General features: G+C 40.7%; 1 protein-coding gene across 1 annotated transcript in view; it reads right to left on the bottom strand.

Annotated features, from left to right (window-relative positions):
- PIGB (phosphatidylinositol glycan anchor biosynthesis class B) overlaps window positions 1-17703 on the bottom strand; it is a 54315-nt gene that overhangs the window by 34466 nt on the left and 2146 nt on the right. Inside the window, exon 2 of the mRNA XM_077468387.1 lies at window positions 2391-2523. Coding sequence (XP_077324513.1) covers window positions 2391-2523 — 133 coding nt within the window. The remainder of the gene's footprint in view (window positions 1-2390; window positions 2524-17703) is intronic.

Here is a 17703-nt window from a genome sequence, read left to right as displayed (position 1 = left end):
TATACACTAAAATTATATATATATATATATATATATATATATATATATATATATATATATCTCAACAGTGGACATATGATTGTTGGAGAGCTTCATTCATGAAGAACGGTATTAGAATATCTTAAATCTCTCCATATCCTTCTTCATTTTTGTATTTTCTAGTACCAATAGGAACTTCTGAGGAAGCTGCAAAGTGAAAAGCGTAAAGATTCCTCTGTACCTTTTTTTTCCCTACAGGGCCCTGAAATGTATGACCTCCTTTATAGACCCATTATAGAGTCCATCATGTCTTTGAGTATACCTTCAGGTTAATTCAAATAGGAGACATTCATTCAGGATAATACCATGTATATACATTGGAAAACTTTTTCAACGTCTGTTTTACTATAATGATTTTAACATGAATATATAATAAAATTCTATGTATACTATATTGAGTGCTCTTTTTTTATTTGGGTCTACTGGTGGCTACCAATTTAAAGTCCATATTCATCCTTGTTTTTTTTCTGTTTGCATTCGTTCCATGATAAGCATTTCATAATGTGGTAGTATGTGATGCATACTACCACATTATGCAATTGCTTTACAAGTTTTTTTTTTTTTTAACCAGCTGTGGTTTACTACAGCTGTAAATGAAGAGGGGATGCTACATTGTGGTAAACATGGCTCTGTCCCAACGTTTTTGGTTGCTGCTGTCAATTACAAAATTACCTTACATTTTCCTTAAAATGGTCCATATTCTCAGTTTAACCATGCTATATGCTTTCCATTTTCTATTGTGAATAAAATATGGGTTTATGACATTTGCAAATCATTACATTCTGGTTTATGTAGACTTTACACAGCGCCCCAACTTTTTGGGAATAGAGAACTATATATATATATATATATATATATATATATATATATATATATATATATATATATATATATATATATATATATATATATATATATATATATAATGTGTACAGAATCAGAAAAAAAAAAAAAAAAGTTCTCCAATACCCAGAGATCACAAGCTATGTTGGATCTTATAAAACATTGTAAAAATTATTCGACAATAACTAAATGTCTCCTCATACAGGTATCCTGCGCTGTGTGAATGGGCACAGGGTTGTTGTTTGTTTTTTTTAAAACATAACCACTGACCTAAGAAGTCCATTCTTTGTTGCTGTTTCTGTACATACTCCTCTAGGACTATAGGATGTGGTACCGTTTCTATACCTTTTTTTATTCAGAGCCCACCTTGCCAGACAGCATCTTTATTTATATATTGTACATTGACATCAGCCTCCAGCCAATTAACCTACCAGCATATCTCTGGAGGACACCGGAGTATCCAGAGGAATATCATACAACCAAAAAAACGAACATGAAAACGTCATGCATATAGTGTCTTGGCTGAAACTCCAATTGATGACCCTAGTACTGCAGGGCAGAAGTGCTAATCAATAAACCACTGTGCTGCCCAATATGTGTATAATATCATACACATCAACACTTGCTGCACATTGCCTTGATGGAGCTCATTGAATATAAATGGAGTGTCTTTGCCCCCACCATATTTCTGCCTTGCATCATCTGTTCCTTGTTCTCCTCTGTGACTAATGACCCAGGAAGCAGCAAAGACTGAATCACTTCTTGATACAGAGTGGTCAATCCCTGGCTGCTACAGCCAGGGAAGCGGCTAACCAAGCACAATTAGCTGTATTGGAGGGCAGGGAAGACATTGGGGGGGGTCTGATAGAACCCTGAAGTCTCCATAAAGAGTACCTGCCACCTTCCCAGAGCTATCACATATGGGCTTGTTAGCACCTTTGTAATAGCAATAAAGGCAAATTTGAAAAAAATGTAAATACCCCCATCCCTCTACACATACACAAGTGCAAATGCACGTAGGTGTGAACAGAGATTGTACCACATGTACTGTATGAGGTATCAGTGCAAATTTCAATGTAAGAACAATCATTCCAGGGCCATAATTCACAAATAACTACACTGATAACCTGTAGAGGCTTTTAAATTTTAGATACTACAATTTCACGGGTGAATCCAATTTTAAGTCTTGACATGTTTGGTATCCATTTACTCAATACAACATCATCTTACACTTCACCAAAAAGTGGGTATTATAGTGTGTTTGTGTGCACAGGCGTCTGAAATTCCCAGACACAACGAACACCAAATAGTTTAAGGGAGACATCGGGGCTCTGTTCTAACAAAAGACTCTACTGGCTAGAATTATTTTTAAATATTCAATTACATATTGAATATTTTACATATATATATAAAAGTTCAATTACAATAAATGCATTCATTTATGGTATTTAAAAAACATGACATGACCCATTCATAAAACACACTGTAATTACAATAAAGGATATTTAAAAGTCATATTATGAGCAACTTCTAGGGATTGCCAGTATTCATCCGGAACAAAGCTGGTCTGCACCATGAAGCAGTTAAACACTCGAAAGGCAAATGTCAGCAAAACAAAGATGGCATTTTCTCCAAAGAGACCTAAAAGGGAAAAACATCAGTAAAAGATAAATTAATATGATATAAAAGAGGGGTGGGCAATTCATTTTCTAAAGGGGCCACATGAGAAACTGGGACTGTTTTGGAGGGCCAGACTACTCAAAATTAATTTTGGACCTGGGAAGGTCTGCAAGTACATATAGAAAACAAACAGTTGGAATAAGATGTACAACTGCTCATGAAATATGTCTCTTTCAGGCAGGCGGTCTTGAGGTGGTAAAAAGGGGCAACTGCCCACCCATACGGGGCGGTTCACATGCCATTGGCATAATGCTTTGCTTTGTGGCCATGGCATTGTTAACTTGTGGTCTAAGGCTTGACAAGCAGCACCTCTTGTCAAACTCACCCATTAAAGTTGAACTCCAACTTTTGTTAGACTTTATATAATTAGTTTGGGTCAAGCTAGCCCAAAAAAAAAAATAAATAAATAAAAAACTATGTCCCTCACTAACATGTGAGGGCTCTGGATGTGCAGTATAAACCGTATATAGCTGAGGCTACATAGAGAATACCACACTGTGTTCCGGGTTCCAGCTCCAACTTCTCATATCCAGATCACAATAGAGTTTAATGGAGCGGCACTCAGTCAGAAAAAGCAATGTATTCTAGCAATGAATACAAAAGATTCCTCTGATTGGCTGAGTCATAGGTTTTGACATCGGCCCACCTCTCTGACTCAGCTAATGATAAGAAGCTTTGTATTTATTGCTAGAATACATTGTTTTCTCTGAATGGCAGCGTTCCACTCAGACTCTATTGTGTTCCGGGTATGAGACAGGACGTCTCGGCTTGAACCCAGAACACAGTGTGGTATACTGTATGTAGCCCCATCTAGTGGCCTCACGTCAGTGAGGGACAGTTCATTTGGGCCAGCCTGGCCCAAACTATGTAAACTATGTATCAAATACTAGAGTACAGCTTTAAGTTAAATGGGGCTGTGCTGCAACCATATGCAATGCTCTCCCGCCAGATCCGATCCTCCTCACTTACTCAGGCTCTCTCCTTCCAGTTCTTGCAGCTCTCCACATGGACATCTATTAGCAAGTTTCTCTGAGCCCCTCAGCTCCCTCAGTGAGAAGGCTGATAGGCTCAGAGAGGCATGTTGACAGTGGTGCCATCAAGGGCCAGATGCGGCCCTGGGACTACAACTTGCCAAGGTCTGATCTAAAATAACAAGATAACTATGGCTCGCCATAGACAGAATAATTTTATTCATGTTTCATTTCACAAAAATATTAGATTTTTAAAGTGATATTAAAAGTTTCCTTCCTCTTCTGGGGTTCCTTGCTGGCACTCCCGACTCCTCCTGGTAACATCCCCCCCCCCCCCCCAACTACCAAGCCACTTGCTACAGGCTCACTCCTGAGCCACACTGTGTGCATCTATTGTCACACACACACACACACACACACACTGACTCAACCCCATCACTGGATTTGATTGACAGTAGCAGGAGGCAATGGCTACTGTTGTTCTGACGGAATCCAATGAGGAAAAGAGGGCAGTGCCACTGCTTTTGGGCACAGCACTGGATCGGGGGTTCAGGCTCAAGTAGGCATTTTTTTTACCTTTAGGCTTAGTTCACACTACCGTAAGAGGAAAGTCATGCAACTTAAGGTATGATTGTATTGCAGCTTGTTTACGACTCCATTAACAGAAGTCAATGTGGGGAAGACGTCACCTCAAAAAGGTGTGCAGGAACCTTTTTTGAGTCGCACCGATTAGAACGGTTCCATTAATGGGGTGCAACTTTGAACTCTCAAGTCACATGACAAATCACGGCAGTATGAACCAACCCGAAGGCAGAAAGGTAAACAAACAAACAAAAAAAAAAAAAAAAACCTTTAGCCTTTATAACCACTTTAATACAATAAATGTGAAATATCAGAAAGACTGGTTTTCCCAAACACAGATGCTCTGCGTTGACCCTGACCAATAAGGCTGCATTCACACCTGAGCGTAGTGTTTTCAAGCAGAAAATCGTGCAAATTTACCGCGATTTTGTGCAGGGCAAAAGGTCACCAATGTTAAAAAAGAAGAAAAACACCCAAATCTGCTCAATTCGAGTGACAAAAAAGGGTCCGGAACTTGTTTGAGCGTCAGGCGTTCTGCTTCAGGCGACATGGAGTGGAGATGTGAACCATCTCCATTGAGAATAATAGATTTTTTCCCCCCTAGCGTTTTGTAGCTTCAGGCTTCAAGCTACAAAACGCTCAGGTGTAAATGGGGTCAAAGCCCTTGTGCACACGGTCGGAGAATAGGTCGGAATGTGTCCTATCGGACCGTGTTGTCGGATAATCCGACTGTGCGTGGTATGCATCAGACTGATTCCGTCGGAATATCCGTCTTGTTGGAAATATTTTCCGACAAACTGGTCCAATAGGACATACTCCGATCATGTGTAGAGAATTTTCGGAATTCGGACAAAGTGCCACGCATGCTCAGATCACATTCCTACATCAAAGCTATTGGCTACTAGCCTGAATGTAGTCCCATCGTAATGAAATTACGTCATCACGTTCTGAAAGATCAGATTTTGACAACTTTGTCCGACCGTGTGTATGCAACAGTTTCGGACAAGATCCGACGGACAAAATCCGACGGATTTGGTTGTCGAAATCTCTGACCGTGTGTACAGGGGCTAAGAGTCACTCTAATACATCCCTGAGGCCTAAAAGTGGTTGTACACCCCGCTTGGTGATTTTTACCTACAGGTAAGTCTATAATAAGGCTTACCTGTAGGTAAAATGAAAATGATCCTAAACCTGCACGGTTTAGGAAATACTCATCCTGCATGCAGCTGCTGACGTCCGGGGTGCCGGCTCTCTCAAGGTCCGGCGTATCGTGCCACAACTTCAGAGCTTCTTGCCGGAATGGAGGGCTTCTGCGCGCGTCAGTGACGTCATCACAGCTCCAGAGCCCATGAACCTGGAAGAAACAGGTCAGTTCCCTCAGCTGTGACCGGGCACCGCTGTGGGAGGCTCTGTTCTAAGGCATTTCATAATGTGCTAGTAAGCGATGCATACCAGCACATTATTTCATTGTCTTTGTTCAGTTTTACTTTAAAGAGGTTTACTATCACTTTAAATAAAGGAGGAGAAGAGGGGGGGGGGGGGTTCATAATCTCTGGACCACTACCCTGGCTATGTTGGCACTGGTAGCTCATCATTATTATACAGGGTATAGATAGATACAGTATATCACAAAAGTGAGTACACCCCTCACATTTTTGTAAATATTTTATCATATCTTTTCATATGACAACACTAAAGAAATGACACTTTGCTACAATGAAAAGTAGTGAGTGTACAGCTTGTATGACAGTGTAAATTTACTGTCCCCTTAAAATAGCTCAACACATAGCCATTAACGTCTAAACCCTGCCGTCGCAAGCGCACCGCCGGTGGCGTGCTTGTGTACTGGTCGGGGCCCCCGTGAGTCCGGCCGCAGCGATACCTGCGATCGTCTCACGGGGCGGCTGAACGGAGAGATGCCGTTGTAAACAGCATCTCCCCATTCTGCCTAGCAACTAGTGGCGCTGATCTCTGCTCTATGTGATTGGAGCAGAGATCAGTGTTCACAAAATGAAAGCCCAGCCCCCAACAGTTAGTAATACACCCCTAGGAACACTTAACCCCTACACTGCCACCCACTGGTTAACCCCTTCCCTGCCAGTGTCATTTACACAGGAATCACTGCATTTATATAGCAGCGATTGCTGTATAAATGACAATGGTCCCCAAAATGTGTCAAAAATGTCCGATGTGTCCGCCATAATGTCGTAGTCACAATAAAATCGCTGATCGCCGCCATTACTAGTAAAAAAAAAAAAAAAAAGATTAATAAAAATGCCATAAAACTATCCCCTATTTTGTAAACGCTATAATTTTTGCGCAAACCAATCAATAATCGCTTATTGTGATTATTTTACCAAAAATATTTAGGATACGTATCGGCCAAAACTGAGGGAAAAAAAATTTTTATATATATTTTTGGGGGATTATTATAACAAAAAGTAAAAAAAAAAAAAAAAAAAAAAGTTTTTCTCAAAATTGTCACTCTATTTTTGTTTATAGCGCAAAAAATAAAAACCGCAGGGGTGATCAAATACCACCAAAATAAATCTCTATTTGTGGGAGAAAGAGGACGTCAATTTTGTTTGGGAGCCACGTTGCATGACCGCGCAATTGTCAGTTAAAGCGACGCAATGCCGAATCGCAACAAGTGGTCTGGTCTTTGGCCAGCAAAATGGTCCGGGGCTGAAGTGGATAAAATAATATTTAAAAAAATTTGAGGGATGTACTCACTTTTGTGAGATACTGTTTATATACATACACATTTTTTTCCCCCTGATAAGGTGAGCTAACCCTTTAAAGAGAGTTGAGAGGAGAGCAGAGGAGAGGAGAGGAGAGGACAGTCTCTTTTATTTTTTGAGACAGATTGGTTGACGAAGGGTGATATTTGCTGAGTACATTTAAAAGATGTATTAGAAGATGATAAGCAGACTTCACCCGCACAGCACACATCAAGGGGAGTAGGGATCAGCTCCGGCGTGTTCGCATGCTCCACATGCAGAGCCTGTCAGGAAGTCAGCGCTGTGCTATTTACAGGCAGTGAGACATTGCCCAATCTCTGCAGCAGTGCATCAGGGCAATGTCTCACTGCCTGTGATTAGCACAGCGCCGACTTCCTGACGGGCTCTGCACAGAGTGTGCGAACCCACCAGAGCTCATCCTTAGTGGGGAGTTTTACTGGCATTAGAGCACACAGGCCACACCTCCCAACAGTTTGAGATGTTAATGAGGGACACCTACTAGAAAATGTATGCAGGCATAGGACACGCCCCCTGCCACACCCCCTTCAAGGAGAATTAATCAAAAATAAAAAAGTTAATTAAATCCACAAGGGCTTTTTTTTACCGCTACTATTCATTTATATTGACTTTTAAAATTTACAAATGCAGCAATTTCGAAATTGGATGAAAGGTTTAGCGCTGGGAAACATTTTTTGAAAGATAAAAAGCGCCTTTTATATACAACTAAATGGATCCGATCAAAATGAGGGACAAATGAGGAGGAAAGAGGGACTTTGTTCCAAATCAGGGACAGTTGGGAGCTATGCCCGGGCTGATTTACTGAAGGCAAACAGGCAGCTCAGTTTGCTGGGGATTTTCCCTTAGCCTAACAAAGGAGGTGAAATTTCTCTTTGAAAACAATACCCAATCACATGCAAGGAAAATTAACAGAAGCACATGATTGGGGACATACTAAAAGGAATGACAGAATGGAATGCCCATAGACTTTAACAGGGAGATGGAATGCCCATAGAGAATAATGGAAAAAAAATTCAGTTTGTGACAGACTCTTTTGACATATAAATGTTTTTTTTTTTTTTTAAAGACCTACTTTTAAATATCAGTGGCCATGGTTAATATTGAGATTAGATGGGATTAATGTTGTTTTTTATGGCATAACAAAGGTAAATGACAGAGTGGAATGCCCATAGAGTATAATGGGAAGTAAAATATAAACTCATTTGCCAGCAAATCTGAGTGACATAGCAATTTATCCTTTACCACAGCTGTTCCTCAAGTAGAGTAGAAGATTGTAAGATTGGGATTATTTGGGATTACGGCTGTTTTATATTGAATTACAAACATATGACAGAGTGGAATGCCCATAGAGTAAAATGGGAAGCAAGGTGTGTCCTGGAGTCAAAACCATTGGTCATATCAGATCATTCTTTAGCAGACATACTCTCTATGTCCAGTGGTGATGTCCAAAATTCACATTAAGTGGGATTATTATTGGTTTCTATGGAATGACAAACATATGACAAAGTGGAATGCCCATAGAGTATCATGGGAAGCAAGATGTGACCTGGAGTCAGAACCATTGGTCATATCAGATCAATCTTTAGCAGACATACTCTCTATGTTCAGCAGTGATGTCCAAATTTCAAATTAAACGGGATTATTATTGTTTTATATGGAATGACAAGACATATGACAGAGTGGAATGCCCATAGAGTATAATGGGAAATAAAATCTAAACTCATTTTCAGGCAAATCTGAGTGACATAGCAATTTATCCTTTACCACAGCTGTTCCTCAAGTAGAGTAGCAGATTGTAAGGTTGAGATTATTTGGGATTACAGCTGTTTTCTATGGAATGGCAGATAAATAATAGAAAGGAATGCCCATAGAGTATAATGGGAAGCAAGATGTGACCTGGAGTCAAAACCATTGGTCATATCAGATCAGTCTTTAGCAGACATACTCTCTATGTCCAGTGGTGATCTCCAAAATTCAGATTAAGTGGGATTATTATTGGTTTCTATGGAATGACATACATATGACAGAGTGGAATGCCCATAGAGAATAATGGGAAGCAAGATGTGACCTGGAGTCAGAACCATTGGTCATATCAGAACAATCTTTAGCAGACATACTCTCTATGTTTGTTAGTGATGTCCAAATTAGACATTAAGTGGGATTATTATTTTTTTCTATAGAATGACAGATAAATTATAAAAAGGAATGCCCATAGAGTATCATGGGTAGCAAGATGTGACCTGGAGTCAAAACCATTGGTCATATCAGATCAATCTTTAGCATACATACTCTCTATGTCCAGTGGTGATGTCCAAAATTCACATTAAGTTGGATTATTATTGGTTTCTATGGAATGACAAACATATGACAGAGTGGAATGCCCATAGAGTATAATGGGAAGCAAGATGTGTCCTAGAGTCAAAACGATTGGTCCTATCAGATCAATCTTTAGCAGACATATTCTCTATGTCCAGTGGTGATGCCCAAAATTCACATTAAGTGGTATTATTATTGGTTTCTATGGAATGACAAACATATGACAGGGTGGAATGCCCATAGAGTATAATGGGAAGCAAGATGTGTCCTGGAGTCAAAACCATTGGTCATATCAGATCATTCTTTAGCAGACATATTCTCTATGTCCAGTTGTGATGCCCAAAATTCAGATTAAGTGGGATTATTATTGGTTTCTATGGAATGACATACATATGACAGAGTAGAATGCCCATAGAGTATAATGGGAAGCAAGATGTGTCCTGGAGTCAAAACCATTGGTCCTATCAGATCAATCTTTAGCAGACATACTCTCTATGTTTGTTAGTGATGTCCAAATTAGACATTAAGTGGGATTATTATTTTTTTCTATAGAATGACAGATAAATAATAAAAAGGAATGCCCATAGAGTATCATGGGGAGCAAGATGTGACCTGGAGTCAAAACCATTGGTCATATCACATCAATTTTTAGCAGACATACCCTCTATGTCCAGTGGTGATGTCCAAAATTCACATTAAGTGGGATTATTATTGGTTTCTATGGAATGACAAACATATGACAGAGTGGAATGCCCATAGAGTATAATGGGAAGCAAGATGTGACCTGGAGTCAAAACCATTGGTCATATCAGATCAATCTTTAGCAGACATACTCTCTATGTCCAGTTGCGATGTCCAAATTTCAAATTAAACGGGATTATTATTGTTTTATATGGAATGACAAGACATATGACAGAGTGGAATGCCCATAGAGTATATTGGGAAATAAAATCTAAACTCATTTTCAGGCAAATCTGAGTGACATAGCAATTTATCCTTTACCACAGCTGTTCCTCAAGTAGAGTAGCAGATTGTAAGGTTGAGATTATTTGGGATTACAGCTGTTTTCTATGGAATGACAGATAAATAATAGAAAGGAATGCCCATAGAGTATAATGGGAAGCAAGATGTGACCTGGAGTCAAAACCATTGGTCATATCAGATCAATCTTTAGCAGACATACTCTCTATGTTTGTTAGTAATGTCCAAATTAGACATTACGTGGGATTATTATTTTTTTCTATAGAATGACAGATAAATAATAAAAAGGAATGCCCATAGAGTATCATGGAGAGCAAGATGTGTCCTGGAGTCAAAACCATTGGTCATATCGGATCAATGTTTAGCAGACATGCTCTCTATGTCCAGTGGTGATGTCCAAAATTCACATTAAGTGGGATTATTATTGGTTTCTATGGAATGACATACATATGACAGAGTGGAATGCCCATAGAGTATAATGGGAAGCAAGGTGTGACCTGGAGTCAGAACCATTGGTCATATCCCATCAATTTTTAGCAGACATACCCTCCATGTCCAGTGGTGATGTCCAAAATTCGGATTAAGTGGGATTATTATTGGTTTCTATGGAATGACAGATAAATTATAGAAAGGAATGCCCATAGAGTATCATGGGGAGAATGATGTGACCTGGAGTCAAAACCATTGGTCATATCAGATCAGTCTTTAGCAGACATACTCTCTATGTCCAGTGGTGATGTCCAAAATTCAGATTAAGTGGGATTATTATTGGTTTCTATGGAATGACAGATAAATAATAGAAAGGAATGCCCATAGAGTATCATGGGGAGCAAGATGTGACCTCGAGTCAGAACCATTGGTCATATCAGATCAATCTTTAGCAGACATACTCTCTATGTTCAGCAGTGATGTCCAAATTTCAAATTAAACGGGATTATTATTGTTTTATATGGAATGACAAGACATATGACAGAGTGGAATGCCCATAGAGTATAATGGGAAGTAAAATCTAAACTCATTTGCAGGCAAATCTGAGTGACATAGCAATTTATCCTTTACTACAGCTGTTCCTCAAGTAGAGTAGCAGATTGTAAGGTTGAGATTATTTGGGATTACAGCTGTTTTCTATGGAATGACATACATATGACAGAGTGGAATGCCCATAGAGTATAATGGGAAGCAAGATGTGACCTGGAGTCAAAACCATTGGTCATATCAGATCATTCTTTAGCAGACATACTCTCTATGTCCAGTTGTGATGCCCAAAATTCAGATTAAGTGGGATTATTATTGGTTTCTATGGAATGACATACATATGACAGAGTGGAATGCCCATAGAGAATAATGGGAAGCAAGATGTGACCTGGAGTCAGAACCATTGGTCATATCAGATCAATCTTTAGCAGACATACTCTCTATGTTTGTTAGTAATGTCCAAATTAGACATTACGTGGGATTATTATTTTTTTCTATAGAATGACAGATAAATAATAAAAAGGAATGCCCATAGAGTATCATGGAGAGCAAGATGTGTCCTGGAGTCAAAACCATTGGTCATATCGGATCAATGTTTAGCAGACATGCTCTCTATGTCCAGTGGTGATGTCCAAAATTCACATTAAGTGGGATTATTATTGGTTTCTATGGAATGACATACATATGACAGAGTGGAATGCCCATAGAGTATAATGGGAAGCAAGGTGTGACCTGGAGTCAGAACCATTGGTCATATCCCATCAATTTTTAGCAGACATACCCTCCATGTCCAGTGGTGATGTCCAAAATTCGGATTAAGTGGGATTATTATTGGTTTCTATGGAATGACAGATAAATTATAGAAAGGAATGCCCATAGAGTATCATGGGGAGAATGATGTGACCTGGAGTCAAAACCATTGGTCATATCAGATCAGTCTTTAGCAGACATACTCTCTATGTCCAGTGGTGATGTCCAAAATTCAGATTAAGTGGGATTATTATTGGTTTCTATGGAATGACAGATAAATAATAGAAAGGAATGCCCATAGAGCATCATGGGGAGCAAGATGTGACCTCGAGTCAGAACCATTGGTCATATCAGATCAATCTTTAGCAGACATACTCTCTATGTTCAGCAGTGATGTCCAAATTTCAAATTAAACGGGATTATTATTGTTTTATATGGAATGACAAGACATATGACAGAGTGGAATGCCCATAGAGTATAATGGGAAGTAAAATCTAAACTCATTTGCAGGCAAATCTCAGTGACATAGCAATTTATCCTTTACTACAGCTGTTCCTCAAGTAGAGTAGCAGATTGTAAGGTTGAGATTATTTGGGATTACAGCTGTTTTCTATGGAATGACATACATATGACAGAGTGGAATGCCCATAGAGTATAATGGGAAGCAAGATGTGACCTGGAGTCAACACCATTGGTCATATCAGATCATTCTTTAGCAGACATACTCTCTATGTCCAGTGGTGATGTCCAAAATTCACATTAAGTGGGATTATTATTGGTTTCTATGGAATGACAAACATGACAGAGTGGAATGCCCATAGAATATAATGGGAAGCAAGGTGTGACCTGGAGTCAAAACCATTGGTCATATCAGATCAATCTTTAGCAGACATACTCTCTACGTTCAGCAGTGATGTCCAAATTTGACATTAAACGAGATTATTATTGTTTTATATGGAATGACAAGACATATGACAGAGTGGAATGCCCATAGAATATAATGGGAAGTAAAATATAATCTCATTTGCAGGCAAATCTGAGAGACATAGCATTTTCACCTTTACCACAGCTGTTCCTCAAGTAGAGTAGCAGTTTGTAAGGTTGAGATTATTTGGGATTACAGCTGTTTTCTATGGAATGACAGATAAATGATGGAAAGGAATGCCCATAGAGTAGAATGGGAACCAAGATGTGACCTGGAGTCAAAATCTTTCAGCATACCAAATAAATCCTTAGCAGATATAGTATCCAAGTTTAGTGGCACAATTTTAAATCGAGTGTGTATGGATTTTAATTGTTTTATAAGGAATGAAAGAAGAAAATGCCCACAGAGCAGCCCTCAAAAATTACACTCGCCTGCTCACATTTTGCGAGTGGATTTTGAGGGCTGGCAGATGTGGGCTGCCTGGGGGGGCCAGCACCACCAGTGGCGGCCCGCCCATAGGGGGCGCCCGGGCGCCGCCCCCCCCTCCCCCTAAGTGTAAAAAAAAAAAAGTAAAAAAAAAATAAAATAAAAAAAACGGGCCCTTTAAGACATTAAAAAAAAAAAAATGTCATTTAACAATTTAACATAGTGTACTGTGGCGCCGGTCACAGTGCATTATGAGAAGCGCCACGTCGATGCAATCACAAGATTGCATCCATGGCGCTTCATTTGCGGGTTAAAAACCCACCTTGTGGCGCTCTGCAGAACGCCGACTAGCTTACGCCCGTAAAATCATTGTGATTCTACGGGCGGGAGCATTGTCAATCTTAGACAGGCAGGTCACTTCCGGCTTTCGGCTGCTTCACGAAACCCGGAAGTGACGTCGGCAGCTCTGTTCCTCAGCCCGAGCGGAGCTGCAAGACAGTGAGGCAGGAGGTGAGTCACCGCATAAAGGCTTTCTAGTTTCTACTTTGTTGAGAATGTTCATGCATTTAGCTGAATGAATGGAAAAAAAGCTTTCACAGCCAGAAAGCTTTCCCCAGGCAAGGCGACTTTTGCCGTGGCCAATCAGAGAATGAGCTCTGAAGGGGGAACTCCACGCCAAATTTCAGAAAAAAAATTTGACGTGGGTTCCCCCTCCGAGAGCATACCAGGCCCTTAGGTCTGGTATGGATTCCAAGGGGAACCCCCTACGCCGAAAAAGCGGCGTGGGGGTCCCCCCCAGATCCACACCAGACTCTTATCCGAGCACGCTACCCGACAAGACCCCCGAAGTCGGAAGAAGAGGCCGGCGGCGAGGAAGAAAGCCGGGCTCCTCCGCTAGCAAAAGAGCTACAAGAAGATAGCGGAGGAGTCCGGCGAGAAGACCCCCGAAGACGGAAGACCCCCGGAGCTGTGCAATAAAATATTTTAACCCTGTGTTGTGTTTTTTTTGTACTTTTTTTCACAGGTGAATGGTAGGGGTACATTGTACCCCATACTCATTCACATAGGGTGGGGGGCCGGTATCCGGGGCCCCCTTATTAAAGGGGCTCCCGGATTCCGATAAGCCCCCCGCCCGCAGACCCCGACAACCAACGGCCAGGGTTGTCGGGAAGAGGCCCTTGTCCTCATCAACATGGGGACAAGGTGCTTTGGGGTGGGGGGGCCGCCCGCCCCCCCTCCCCCAAGGCACCCCCCCATGTTGAGGGCACGCGGCCTGGTACGGCTCAGGAGGGGGGGGGTTCGCCCGCTCGTCCCCACCCCCTTTCCTGGCCGGCCGGGTAGTGTGCTCGGATAAGGGTCTGGTGTGGATCTGGGGGGGACCCCCACGCCGTTTTTTCGGCGTAGGGGGTTCCCCTTGGAATCCATACCAGACCTAAGGGCCTGGTATGCTCTCGGAGGGGGAACCCACGTCAAATTTTTTTTCAGAAATTTGTCGTGGAGTTCCCCCTTCAGAGCTCATTCTCTGATTGGCCACGGCAAAAGTCGCCTGGCCTGGGGAAAGCTTTCTGGCTGTGAAAGCTTTTTTTCCATTCATTCAGCTAAATGCATGAACATTCTCAACAAAGTAGAAACTAGAAAGCCTTTATGCGGTGACTCACCTCCTGCCTCCCTGTCTTGCAGCTCCGCTCGGGCTGAGGAACGGAGCTGCCGACGTCACTTCCGGGTTTCGTGAAGCAGCCGAAAGCCGGAAGTGACCTGCCTGTCTAAGATTGACAATGCTCCCGCCCGTAGAATCACAATGATTTTACGGGCGGAAGCTAGTCGGCGTTCTGCTGTGCGCCGCAAGGCGGGTTTTTAACCCGCAAATGAAGCGCCATGGATGCAATCTTGTGATTGCATCGACGTGGCGCTTCTCATAGTGCACTGTGACCGGCGCCACAGTACACTATGTTAAATTGTTAAATGACATTTTTTTTTTTTAAATGTCTTAAAGGGCCCGTTTTTTTTTTTTTTTTTACTTTTTTTTTAACTTTTTTTTTTTTTTTTACTTTATTTCTTTTTTACACCTAGGGGGAGGGGGCGGCGCCCGGGCGCCCCCTATGGGCGGGCCGCCACTGGTGGTGCTGGCCCCCCAGGCAGCCCACATCTGCCAGTCCTCAAAATCCACTCGCAAAATGTGAGCAGGCGAGTGTAATTTTTGAGGGCTGCTCTGTGGGCATTTTCTTCTTTCATTCCTTATAAAACAATTAAAATCCATACACACTCGATTTAAAATCGTGCCACTAAACTTGGATACTATATCTGCTAAGGATTTATTTGGTATGCTGAAAGATTTTGACTCCAGGTCACATCTTGGTTCCCATTCTACTCTATGGGCATTCCTTTCCATCATTTATCTGTCATTCCATAGAAAACAGCTGTAATCCCAAATAATCTCAACCTTACAAACTGCTACTCTACTTGAGGAACAGCTGTGGGAAAGGTGAAAATGCTATGTCTCTCAGATTTGCCTGCAAATGAGATTATATTTTACTTCCCATTATATTCTATGGGCATTCCACTCTGTCAAATGTCTTGTCATTCCATATAAAACAATAATAATCTCGTTTAATGTCAAATTTGGACATCACTGCTGAACGTAGAGAGTATGTCTGCTAAAGATTGATCTGATATGACCAATGGTTCTGACTCCAGGTCACACCTTGCTTCCCATTATATTCTATGGGCATTCCACTCTGTCATATGTTTGTCATTCCATAGAAACCAATAATAATCCCACTTAATGTGAATTTTGGACATCACCACTGGACATAGAGAGTATGTCTGCTAAAGAATGATCTGATATGACCAATGGTGTTGACTCCAGGTCACATCTTGCTTCCCATTATACTCTATGGGCATTCCACTCTGTCATATGTATGTCATTCCATAGAAAATAATAATAATCCAACTTAATGTGAATTTTGGACATCACCACTGGACATAGAGAGTATGTCTGCTAAAGATTGATCTGATATGACCAATGGTTTTGACTCCAGGTCACATCTTGCTTCCCATTATACTCTATGGGCATTCCTTTCTATTATTTATCTGTCATTCCATAGAAACCAATAATAATCCCACTTAATGTGAATTTTGGACATCACCACTGGACATAGAGGGCATGTCTGCTAAAGATTGATGTGATATGACCAATGGTTCTGACTCCAGGTCACACCTTGCTTCCCATTATACTCTATGGGCATTCCTTTCTATTATTTATCTGTCATTCCATAGAAACCGATAATAATCCCACTTAATGTGAATTTTGGGCATCACAACTGGACATAGAGAGTATGTCTGCTAAAGAATGATCTGATATGACCAATGGTTTTGACTCCAGGTCACATCTTGCTTCCCATTATACTCTATGGGCATTCCTTTCTATTATTTATCTGTCATTCCATAGAAAACAGCTGTAATCTGAAATAATCTCAACCTTACAATCTGCTACTCTACTTGAGGAACAGCTGTGGTAAAGGATAAATTGCTATGTCACTCAGATTTTCCTGAAAATGAGTTTAGATTTTATTTCCCATTATACTCTATGGGCATTCCACTCTGTCCTATGTCTTGTCATTCCATATAAAACAATAATAATACCGTTTAATTTGAAATTTGGACATCACTGCTGAACATAGAGAGTATGTCTGCTAAAGATTGATCTGATATGACCAATGGTTCTGACTCCAGGTCACATCTTGCTTCCCATTATTCTCTATGGGCATTCCACTCTGTCATATGTATGTCATTCCATAGAAACCAATAATAATCCCACTTAATGTGAATTTTGGGCATCACCACTGGACATAGAGAATATGTCTGCTAAAGATTGATCTGATGGGAGCGATCGTTTTGACTCCAGGACACATCTTGCTTCCCATTATACTCTATGGGCATTCCTTTCTATTATTTATCTGTCATTCCATAGAAACCAATAATAATCCCACTTAATGTGAATTTTGGACATCACCACTGGACATAGAGGGTATGTCTGCTAAAAATTGATGTGATATGACCAATGGTTTTGACTCCAGGTCACACCTTGCTTCCCATTATACTCTATGGGCATTCCACTCTGTCATATGTATGTCATTCCATAGAAACCAATAATAATCCCACTTAATGTGAATTTTGGACATCACCACTGGACATAGAGGGTATGTCTGCTAAAAATTGATGTGATATGACCAATGGTTTTGACTCCAGGTCACATCTTGCTCCCCATGATACTCTATGGGCATTCCTTTTTATTATTTATCTGTCATTCTATAGAAAAAAATAATAATCCCACTTAATGTCTAATTTGGACATCACTAACAAACATAGAGAGTATGTCTGCTAAAGATTGATCTGATATGACCAATGGTTTTGACTCCAGGTCACATCTTGCTTCCCATTATACTCTATGGGGATT

Source organism: Lithobates pipiens, unplaced genomic scaffold, assembly GCF_037356315.1.
Source record: "Lithobates pipiens isolate NorthernLeopardFrog02 unplaced genomic scaffold, aLitPip1_a1.2 Scaffold_8, whole genome shotgun sequence".
Lineage (NCBI taxonomy): Eukaryota > Metazoa > Chordata > Amphibia > Anura > Ranidae > Lithobates > Lithobates pipiens.
The sequence above is the reverse complement of the archived record's forward strand: the minus strand, read 5'-3'. Positions and strand labels throughout refer to the sequence as shown.